This window comes from Oncorhynchus masou, chromosome 11, assembly GCF_036934945.1.
Source record: "Oncorhynchus masou masou isolate Uvic2021 chromosome 11, UVic_Omas_1.1, whole genome shotgun sequence".
NCBI lineage: Eukaryota > Metazoa > Chordata > Actinopteri > Salmoniformes > Salmonidae > Oncorhynchus > Oncorhynchus masou.
Genome location: NC_088222.1, coordinates 16,579,560 through 16,591,857, shown reverse-complemented (window position 1 = coordinate 16,591,857; position 12,298 = coordinate 16,579,560). Strand labels below are relative to the sequence as shown.

At 40.0% G+C, this 12,298-nt stretch overlaps 1 protein-coding gene across 1 annotated transcript; it reads left to right on the top strand.

Moving 5' to 3' along the window:
- Positions 1–463: 463 nt before the first annotated feature.
- Positions 464–11,041, top strand: LOC135548204 (guanine nucleotide-binding protein subunit alpha-14-like). Its single transcript, XM_064977556.1, has 7 exons — positions 464–659; positions 6,741–6,925; positions 7,078–7,232; positions 7,454–7,582; positions 8,040–8,169; positions 8,429–8,582; positions 8,912–11,041. The coding sequence occupies exons 1-7, from the start codon at positions 539–541 to the stop codon at positions 9,103–9,105; spliced, it is 1,068 nt and encodes a 355-aa protein (XP_064833628.1). The 5' UTR covers positions 464–538; the 3' UTR covers positions 9,106–11,041.
- The last annotated feature ends 1,257 nt before the right edge of the window (positions 11,042–12,298 follow it).

Sequence of the window (12,298 nt, the reverse complement as noted above, 5' to 3'; positions counted from 1 at the left end):
GACCTTACCATTAAATTCTTACTTACAATCCCTTAACCAACAATGTAGTTTAAGATAATATTTACTAAATAAACAAAAGTTTTTTTTTTAATTAATAAAAAGCCACACAAAATAACAATAAAGAGGCTATATACAGGGGGTACCGAGTCAATCTGTGGTGTACAGGTTAGTCAAGGTCATTTGTACATGTAGTTAGGGGTAAAGTGACTACGCATGGATAATAAACAGTGAGTAGCAGCAATGTAAATAGTCCAGGTAGCCATTTGATTAATAATTCAAAACAATTCAAATAATCGAAGGTTGATCAACTAGGGCAAAAAAACAACACAGGACTGAGTTTGGGAAACCCTGGCTTATATCACCTGCTTCTGGTTTAAATGCATGTTAGGAATGCGACCCGGTTCCTACACGTAAGCATGACTTCTGCATTTTGACAGGGAGGGAGGACGTTATCTTGACCCTCATCCCCCTGGTTGGAATACAAATCATTATCCATCTACCTCACTTTACCTACGGACGGCTACAACACGGCACCAATATGGGTGAATGCTGTATGTCGGCTGAAGAATTGGAGAGAAATAAGATACATCAGGAGATTGAGAGACAGCTTCGCCGGGACAAGAGAGAATCTCACCGCGAGATAAAGTTGTTGCTTTTAGGTGAGTCATGGCGTATGCTATGTATAATTGGTTATTCGACTACTCCAAGTTGATTTTATATCATAAAAAAATTGTTAGAGGAATAGGCCTAGTCTAGATAGCGTTTTGACAATTATTTTAATCTTGCAAATGAACATTTGACTTTCCTCAAATGGTTCCCATCATCTGTGGTTTAGTTTAAACTTGATTTGTCTTTACTCTGCTATAGATCAGTGCCATTTAAAGACCCAGTGCAGTCAAAAACCAGAAGGTGAATTCACCAATTTGTAAGTCGCTCTGGATAAGAGCGTCTGCTAAATGACTTAAATGTAAATGTAAAAACGAGATTTTCTGGGTTTTAAATATATTTCCACACTATGAGGTTGGAATAATACTGTGGAATGAGGTTGGAATAATACTGTGGAAAGAGGTTGGAATAATACTGTGGAATGAGGTTGGAATAATACTGTGGAAAGAGGTTGGAATAATACTGTGGAATGAGGTTGGAATAATACTGTGGAATGAGGTTGGAATAATACTGTGGAAAGAGGTTGGAATAATACTGTGGAAAGAGGTTGGAATAATACTGTGGAAAGAGGTTGGAATAATACTGTGGAAAGAGGTTGGAATAATACTGTGGAATGAGGTTGGAATAATACTGTGGAAAGAGGTTGGAATAATACTGTGGAATGAGGTTGGAATAATACTGTGGAAAGAGGTTGGAATAATACTGTGGAAAGAGGTTGGAATAATACTGTGGAAAGAGGTTGGAATAATACTGTGGAATGAGGTTGGAATAATACTGTGGAAAGAGGTTGGAATAATACTGTGGAAAGAGGTTGGAATAATACTGTGGAATGAGGTTGGAATAATACTGTGGAAAGAGGTTGGAATAATACTGTGGAAAGAGGTTGGAATAATACTGTGGAATGTTGAAAACAATGATAATCCCTTTTTAGTGTAAGAGCTGTTAAAAAGACTGCCTGATATGTCAGCCTGTTTTGGTGGGATGGAGTTTTGGCGGTAAATGAGTTAATAGATCAATAAGAAATAGGTGACCGACTGGCTCAAATCGGCAATAGGCAGCAAAATTGGAAATTGTGTTTTTTGCATTGGATACAAGTAGAGACTCAGAGCTACAAAATGGTATATCATACACTGCATTTGAGGACCAATGGGAAAGTAATTCTGCTTTGAAAGTTGACAAACTTGTAAACTCACTTTTGAGAAAATAGCTTTTGAATGTTTTGGTACTTACCGGAGAGCTCTCCTTTGTCTACACCCATTCAGCATTGTTCACACCTTCTTAAGCCAGCCCCACCCATCTCTTTAAGGATTCACATGGAAGGTCATGTGCAAAACAGTGAGTAGTGTAGTAAAGATTAAGACTAACAGTGGCAAAAGTAGTCACCTACAATAAGGAAAAATTCCAGGCAAACAGAAAGTGTCCAGATAAAAATATTTGATAAATATTCGATGACGCTTTCCCAGGCACACTAAATTGCTGGGTCATGTGAAAGAAATGCTATAAATCAAATCAAAACAAATCAAATTAGTCAATTAGTCACTTGCGCCGAAGACCTTACAGTGAAATGCTTACAAGCCCCTAACCAACAATGCATTTAAAAAAATATGAATAAGAAATAAAAGGAAGAAGTAATTAGAGCAGTAAAATAACAAGAGCGAGACTATATACAGGGGTTACTGGTACAGAGTCAATGTGCGGGGGCACCGGTTAGTCGATATGTACATGTAAGTAGAGGTGATATGTACATGTAAGTAGAGTTATTAAAGTGACTATGTGTAGATAATAACAGAGAGTAGCAGCGGTGTAAATGAGGGGATGGGGGAGCAATGCAAATAGTCTGGGTTGCCATTTGATTAGATGTTCAGGAGTCTTACTGCTTGGGGGTAGAAGCTGTAGAAGCCTCTTGGACCTAGACTTGGAGCCCCGGTACCGCAGCAGTTGAAACCTGGTTCCTGACTGAGTCCGAACACTCCTTGGCGACAACAACACCAGGCTCCAGAGCATCAAAACTATTAAACAGGGAATAACAAAAAAAGTTAAGAAATTACAACCTTGCACAACATCAATTCACCTTCCAAGTTTAGATAAGAAGAATAACCTCAAACAATGCAATGAAAATAATATTCACCTGAAGTCCTGGTACCGCTTGAACTGTGGCAGCGGAGTACAGAGTCACGTGTTGTTGCCAGCCATACAGTATTTTTCCACCAGCACTGTATCATCCTCCAGTCCAACCAGCTGTGGGACGTTGACCCCTGTCACAGTGCTGTCCTTCACAACACCAGCAATCTCAGACAGTGTTCACTCTGGTCTTTCTGAAGCGCTGCTTTGGTGAGGCCGAAGCACCAGTCGAGGGCAAACTTGGTGTGGCCTGTGATCAGGAAGTGAAGGTCCAGACTGTGGTGGAGCTTGTGCACGGTCCGCCAGACACAATACCAGAGCACAAACTTGTTCTTGTTATGGCCACTGCAGTTATCACAAATTAGGCACGTGTGTTTTTCCCCAACTCCGTAGTTGGTGAAGAAATAAGGCTTGTAGATGACTGCGCTGATGCCTTTGCTGGATGTCATGCCTTCATCAATCAAGTCGTTGACTCGTTGTGGTATTTCTTCACAGAAGACACCAAACAAGCCACACTTGCGAGGAGTTAAGAAGTAGATGGGACCTGGCTGTGTAGGGTCCAGAATGATAGTGCAAACAACAAAATAATATTCTGTTCATGAAAAGAAAATGTAACGTAAAACGGAAAATAATGTTTTAATGCATCATTATCAGGTAAGTTTCACTTACCTACAAACGTAAAGAGCAGCAGCACTGTATACAGAAACATAATCTTGGAAACTGGAAATTAAAATGATAACACACAGCCCGACTACACACACCTCTAGAAAATACAGAAATAATGTTAGATCAATAAAAGTAGTGCCAATCGTGTTTGAGGTCAATTAAATAGTCAAAACGTTTTGCTTATGCTTCACATATCAAGTGTTGCCATCAATTCCTTGTAGAGACGCCACACTGCTGCATTTGTCACATGGAATGGCAGCAGCTTTCCATCAAAGTGTTTGTGTCCTGGGTGGCGTCCTGGTAATACTATTGCATTATCCTCTGTGTAGTTGTTGTTGAAGTTCACCACTCGTCTTTTAGGCTGTTTTCATGTTAACCAGAGTGTTGGTAACTGTAACTGTGCTCCTGGCAACAATTTAACTACACTTTTTTGCCGATTTACCGACACCGGCTATATTCAACCAGTGTTGAGCGTTAGTAAATTCATCAGTTATTCTGCACTCTGGCACACTCAGACGAGAGTAATCTGAACAGTAGTTGCAGTGAAGTTCTAATAAAATGGATACTTGCATAGTCGACTCTTTTGTTAAGTTTTAATACGCAATTCTTTTTAAAAAACTGCTTTTGACAGGATTACTTACTGACCAGCTCACATAGACAGAAGCATGCTATATGGCAGACCAATCCAAATTCATCTTTCGGCACTCATTATCTCAGCCAATCATGGCTAGCAAGAAAATATTATAATAAAAGTAACATAATAACAAGGCTATATCACAGGAGGTTGGTGGCACCTTAATTGGGGAGGACAGGCTCGTGGTAATGGCTGGAGCGGAATCTGTGGAATGGTATCAAATACATCAAACACAAGGTTTGATGCTATTCCATTTGCTCCTTTCAAGCCTTTATTATGAGCCATTCTCCCCTCAGCAGCCACTGGGCTATATACAGGGGGTCTGATATCCAGAAGCTATTTTCAGTCATAAGAGAAATGAGAAGAAACATTATGGACTAAATTTGTTACAAACCATGCAAAAAAATATTATAATAGCACAATTGGTTAAGACCCGTAAAACAGCAGCCATCTCCTCCTGCACCACGAGATGAACATCTAGTCTATATATCACCTCTATGGAATAGTAAGCTGCATCTTCCCTGACAGGACACGTTTTCTTATCATAGTTGTTCTCCAGAGAAGCCCTGGGCAGTTGATTAGGTATGAGTCACTCCAAACCCCATTCTCCACATAGAAACCTGTTAAACAAGTAGATAATTGAGCAGACACTCAGAACAAGGCTATACTTTTTGTCTTGGTGATTTTCAGCCCTGAAAAAGGTGAGTATTACTGGCAGAGTAATTACAGTCAGGTCGAATAACAGTAGGCTACATTTTTTAAATGACTGTCTGTACCTCTGCATGACACAGTTTAAATGTGCTGTACAAAGTGTGACTGAATGTGTAATCTAGGGGCGACTGATGGTGAGTGGGCATTATCATTCATAGAACAGCCCTTCAAAACTACTTGGAGAGGGACCAAGAAGCACTTGCTGAAAGCCTCTATCCTACATCACACTTATCTCACCTGCATCTCTCTTCTATCCAAACTGTCATCTAGCACATTTTAACTCTCTGATCAGCAGTTATGGCTATGTGTGGTATGTGGACAAGTGGCAGTAGTTGATCCTGGCTTGCATTTTAATGCAACAGTTATGTGAGGCCAACTACAATGCAATTTAATGTCAGAATTTCTCATAGTGAAATGATTACTAGCCATACCGTACTATTGTAATAGCTACATGAAGGCCTACTGCACTATTGTAATAGCTACATGAAAGCCTACTGCACTATTGTAATAGCTACATGAAGGCCTACTGCACTATTGTAATAGCTACATGAAGGCCTACTGCACTTTTGTAATAGCTACATGAAGGCCTACTGCACTATTGTAATAGCTACATGAAAGCCTACTGCACTATTGTAATAGCTACATGAAGGCCTACTGCACTATTGTAATAGCTACATGAAGGCCTACTGCACTTTTGTAATAGCTACATGAAGGCCTACTGCACTATTGTAATAGCTATGAAGGCCTACTGCACTATTGTAATAGCTGAAGGCCTACTGCACTATTGTAATAGCTACTTACTGCTGCACTATTGTAATAGCTACATGAAGGCCTACTGCACTATTGTAATAGCTAAATGAAGGCCTGCTGCACTATTGTAATAGCTACATGAAGGCCTACTGCACTATTGTAATAGCTACATGAAGGCCTACTGCACTATTGTAATAGCTACATGAAGGCCTACTGCACTATTGTAATAGCTACATGAAGGCCTACTGCACTATTGTAATAGCTACATGAAGGCCTACTGCACTATTGCAAAATTTTCACACGGTGCATTTTACTACTTACTATCAAAACATGGATTGTTCTTAGGTTATTTTAGGAATGCGTTAAGTATTACAGGACATTGAAGAAAGGTCAAACCAATCTTATCCTTCAGCTTTAGTTAACAAACTTCTCAATGTATTCCTGCTCTAAAGATCGTATTATTGGCCAATAAGCCAAAGTATGCAATACATGTGGATGAAGTGGTACCTTTATGTAACACACACCCACATGTAACACACACATTCTCGTACACACATGTGTACATAAACTCACACAAACACACACACACATTTGTTTTACTATCCTTGTCTGGACCAAACAATTGATTCCCATTCAAAAATAAGCATAAATAGCCTTTTTCCTTGTGGAGACCGGCAAAACATTTTCCTTGTTTTACTATCCTTGTGAGGACTTTTGGTCCCCACAAGGATAGTAAAACGAAACACACATACACTGAGGGTTGTGCTCAATTCACAATTTTGGAATTGATTCCAATAGACCTCGACAGCTTGTAGTCCCAAAAACAGGAAATTAGTAGAATATTTGCATAAATGTTTGTTTTCATTGGTCATTCTTTCTAAGATTGACCTGAAAATCAATTGTTTCATCAATATTCATCAATGTGTATAACAACATGTTTGATGTTTTATGTACAATATGTTTATTTGTATAGACTACACCTAATTTAGAAGAGGCATTTTGAATTTCATAGGAAATATAATTTAATTTTAGGAAATTCTTTAATTAAATTTGAATTGAAATTCTTTATCCTGTTTACTACATAAATTCAAGAATTGAATTGGGATTTGTGAGGCACTCTCAATTCCATTCTAAATTGAGCCCGATCCTGACACACACCGACATTCACAGACTCATGTCTCTCCTTTCCCAGGGACTGGTGAGAGTGGGAAGAGCACCTTCATCAAGCAGATGAGGATCATCCATGGGACGGGCTACTCCGAGGAGGACAAACGAGGCTTCACCAAGCTGGTGTACGGGAACATCGTCATTGCTGTTCAGAAAATGATCCAAGCCATGAAGACCCTACGGATTGATTTCAAAGATCATCAGAACATTGCAAGCAGCTTGTCAGAAGATTCAGTATCATATGATTGTGTTTTTCTAAATGGGCTTGCTGGTTCATACGTTTAAGTATCAATCTCTAGGAACATCTACTCTCATCTAGGTTTTTATTGTCATGTCTAAAACGACATCTCTGTGTGTTCCAGAGCCATGCAGACAAGCTGAGCAGGGTGGAGGCAGACATATTGACCAACCTGGAACCATGGCAAGTGGATGGCATCAGAAGACTGTGGAGTGACCAGGGCATGCAGAAGTGCTACGAGCGCAGGAGGGAGTACCAGCTGTCTGACTCTACCAAATAGTGAGATTTGTCTTTTACCCACTCACTCAGTCCAAGCTCACTTATACATGCATGTACACTCAACAAGTCCCAGCTCCTTGAATCTGCCAAATTTGTGATCTGTATCCATAGATAGATAGATATGACTATGCACTCCATAATAAGTCAGGTATCTAGTGTTAGGGTATTTAGCAAAGTATGTGCCACTGCCAATGCATTTTCCAATGTTATTTTCATGACAGTTACCTGAGTGACCTGGACAGAATCGCTGCGCCCTCATACCTCCCCACTCTGCAGGATATCCTCAGGGTCAGGGTCCCTACCACTGGCATCATAGAGTACCCCTTTGACCTCAAGACTGTCATCTTCAGGTCAGTAACCTCTCTATTGGAGTAATGGTGTCAGAGCCTTGTTGTCCACCGAGGCTATGGTTCTGTTTATATACTTCTACTATACTTTTTCCACCCACCCTTCCTTCCTTCCTTCCTTCCTTCCTTCCTTCCTTCCTTCCTTCCTTCCTTCCTTCCTTCCTTCCTTCCTTCCTTCCTTCCTTCCTTCCTTCCTTCCTTCCTTCCTTCCTTCCTTCCTTCCTTCCTTCCAGTAATCTCTGATCTAACTTCTTTGGATCTTTGAAAGCTATGTACTGAAGTTGAGCTCTTACCTCCACTTATTTAGTAATGTTAGACCAGTGATTACTTCAAGGAAGAGTGGAGGGAATGAGGGAAGGAAGTATTCCCCATGTCAGCATTTTAAATGACACCCTGAAGGTGGTTCCCTATAGCTGGAATAGAGTGTGATTTGAGATGTGTTCCGTGTTGTTTTTACCAGGATGGTGGATGTTGGAGGTCAAAGGTCAGAGAGGAGGAAGTGGATCCACTGTTTTGAGAGGGTCACCTCCATCATCTTCCTGGTGGCTCTCAGCGAGTACGACCAGGTTCTCTATGAGAGCGCCAATGTGGTGAGTTGTTTCTCCCATGGTCACATAAAGTCAAATAAATGATTTGGGGTACTGTAAAATGTACTACCACTACCAGCCAGGTAGACTCCCTTCATTGTGTACGTGCGCAGTAGTGTATAATCCAAGATTATGGAGGGTTCAATGTGGAGGGTTTAATGTGGAGGGTTCAATTGAATTCCAAGCCTGTTTTTAGAGGTATATTATTCTACCAATAACACATTATGATCTGAATCTTCCTATGTGTTAATGTTCCTTGCAGAATCGATTAGAGGAGAGCAAAGCCTTGTTTACAACCATCGTCACCTATCCCTGGTTCCAGGAGTCCTCCATCATCCTCTTCCTCAACAAAACAGACCTCCTAGCAGACAAGATCTTACACTCCAACTTAGCAGACTACTTCTCAACGTTCACTGGTTAGTACACTAGACTAGTACACTGGTAGTCATACATTTAGGTGTATATTCAGGCTATACACCAACCTTGCTGAGTACTTTCCTAAGTACACTGGATAGTTATGCCTTGATAGGTGTGTGTCAATATCTTTTACATATCCATTGTTGGGGTCAATTCCACCTAAATTCCAGTGAACTAGAGTTCATTCCTATATATTTAAAAAAACAGAGTCCATATCCAATTCAAGTGACGGGAACTGGAAGGGACCCCAACTCTGACCGTATTATGCACGAAGCGATTCCCAGTGTATTTTACGAACATTCTTTTTGATAAATGTCTTTTTTTAAAGGTCCACAGAGAGATGCAGAGTCTGCTAAGATGTTCATCCTGAACATGTACAAAGAGCAGCACATAGGGCGTCACAAATCTCTGTACAACCACTTCACCTGTGCTACCGATACAGAGAACATCAGAGTTGTCTCCAAAGCTGTCAGGGATACAGTCTTCCAAGAAAACCTGGATCGGTTCGGGTTAGGGGTTTAGGACTAGTGTGGTCACAGTTATATGCTACAAACATGTTATTTTAGTTTGGGGTTACAGTTTTGCTACAGAATAACTGTGGTCGTGAATAACACACTTTCTTACTATCGCAGGACTTCAGAAACATTTTGATTTACACTGCTGTTCAAAAGTTTGGGGTCACTTAGAAATGTCCTTTTTTTTGTCCATTAAAATAACATACAATTATTGTGAATCTAATGTACTTGTCCTCTTGCTCAGAGTTGACATTGAGAACTCTCCATAGAGACTGGTGTTTTGCGGGTCAACAGTGAAGCGGCGACTCTGGGATGCTGGCCTTCTAGGCAGAGTTGCAAAGAAAAAGCCATATCTCAGACTGGCCAATAAAAATACAAAATTAAGATGGGCAAAAGAACACAGACATTGGACAGAGGAACTCCTAGAACTGCCTAGAAGACCAGCATCCCGGAGTCACTGTTGATGTTGAGACTGGTGTTTTGCGGTTACTATCTAATGAAGCTGCCAGTTGAGGACTTGTGAGGCGTCTGTTTCTCAAACTAGACACTGTAATGTACATGTCCTCTCGCTCAGTTGTGCACCGGGGCCTCCCACTCCTCTTTCTAATCTGGTTAGAGCCAGTTTGCGGTCTTCTGTGAAGGGAGTGGTACACTGCGTTGCACAAGATCTTCAGTTTCTTGGCAATTTCTCGCATGGAATAGCCTTAATTTCTCAGAACAAGAATAGACTGACGAGTTTCAGAAGAAAGTGCTTTGTTTCTGGCCATTTTGAGCATGTAATCGAACCCACAAATGCTGATGCTCCAGATACTCAACTAGCCTAAAGAAGGCCCGTTGTATTGCTTCTTTAATCAGCATAACAGTTTTCAGCTGTGCTAACATAATTGCAAAAGGGTTTTCTAATGATCAATTAGCTTTTTAAAATGATCAACTTTGATTAGCTAACACAACGTGCCATTGGAACACAGGAGTGATGGTTGCTGATAATGAACCTCTGTACGCCTATGTAGATATTCCATAAAAAAAATCTGCCGTTTACAACATTAACAAAGTCTACACTGTATTTCTGATACATTTGATGTTATTTTAATGGACAAAAAATGTGCTTTTCTTTCAAAAACAAGGACATTTCTATGTGACCCCAAACTTTTGAACGGTTGTGTGTATTTATATATAAATATATATATATATATTTTTTTATATATATCAGCAGTTGTCGCAGTGCTATACAGATACCCAGCTTAAAACCCCAAAGAACAACCATGGAGTTTTTCCTGGCCACTGTGCTTCTGCATTGCTTGCTCTTTATGGTTTTAGGCTGGGTATCTGTAAAGCACTGTAGCCTAGTGGTTAGAGCGTTGGACTAGTAACCGGAAGGTTGAGAGTTCAAAACCCCGAGCTGACGAGGTACAAATCTGTCGTTCTGCCCCTGAACAGGCAGTTAACCCACTGTTCCCAGGCCGTCATTGAAAATAAGAATTTGTTCTTAACTGACTTGCCCGGTTAAATAAAGGTAAAAAAAAACTGCTGATGTAAAAGGGCTTCATAAAATACATTGGATTGAATTTGATTGTAAAAAGTATGAATTGTAAGAAATAACAGACAGTCTCCTGAACATGTACCATGTTATGAGATGGGGTATCAGTAGGCTCTCCCATCTGTATGACATGGTTGATGAGAAAAATACCCTGGGAAGAATGTTGCCGATCCTGCCTGCACAGTTCCTGCAGGAAGTAAAGGGAAAATATGCCTACAGAGTCAAAGTTCCTTAGTTTACATTTGTGTTTTACATTGTGTACGTTTTATACTTGACACTTTCCTCCTTTTTTGTATCTATAAAACCTCAAATAAATTATCAACACAATTATCAATTATCATTCTGGAATGGTCACTGGTTTGTTAATGTTTGTGCATGTATCTTAGCAATAAATCATTAAAATCGACCCTATGGAAAGTTCTGTCTCATTTCTCACAGGACATGTAGAGTAGGGAACTAACCTGTGGTTTAATATTGTAATAGTTCATGATAGTCTATATGATTTATTATAAACTGGGTGGATTGATTGGCAGAAAGCAGGTATGACAAAACATTTATTTTTTACTCTTCTCATTATGTTTAACCAGTTTATAATAGCAATAAGGAACTTTGGGTATTGCCAATATACCACAGCTAATGGCTGTATCCAGGCGCTCTGCATTTCATCATGCATAAGAACAGCCCTTAAGTGTGCCTTAGTGTGCCATATTGTGCCTTATTGCTTTAATATATAATAGAAGGGTTATAATAAGGAATAGTACGTCACCTCATTATTGGCTTTTTGAACAGCCAGATTGTGTATTTCAGTGCTTGACTTGGGCTGGACATGTCCAGAACACCGTAGCAGCACTTTACATTTTGGGAAATTGCATACCAAAGCAAGTAGCCTATCGCTGGCCCAGATTCACACACCAAGGCAAAACAAATAATCAAAGCAGAATGAAGGCGGAATCTTCATTTAATAACAATGGAGAGTGGGCATTCATTTTCTGGTTCCTCTGTTCAAATGTATTTGCCGCTAGTCTGTGAATCAGTGAATGACAGTACACTGTTCGAGATTGCGCAGATTGAAAATGTGCCAACCTGAATGGCATGATGCGCTGTTCCAAATGGTCAAATCAGGTTTTGTAAGGTCATGGAAAGTCATGGAAATGAGTTTCCTAATTGTTCATGTAATTCATGAAAGCACACTTGTAAATATGATGAATCAATAAAAAAACGCCATATCGGCCATTATCGTTTTGACCCTTCAGTGCATGTCTGTGGTGCTGCTTGTGTCCCTGTGCGAGTGGGCGGTTGCCCGAGGAGTGAGAGAAAAAGTGAGAGAAAAACACATTTTAGCAGCAGGTATAAAATAATGACAGACTAACTAGATAGCTATAGGTATGTTTTGAATTGGCTAACTAAGCATTCATTTCGTTGTTGTCTTTCCACCAGCACTGCAGAGCCTAAATAAATCTTCACGGTTAGAAAACTGGAATTCCCCTCTATTAAACAGAAGCAATATAACTGCGAACATCATTAGAAAATATTCTAAGAATATCCTAATTGACAAATAACTTTCTTTGCATAGATCTCCACAACACATGAATCATTTTATAAAGACAAATGTATTTGGTTGTAATGTTGAAAAAGCCAAGCCTGCACACCCAGGAGCTCTCCA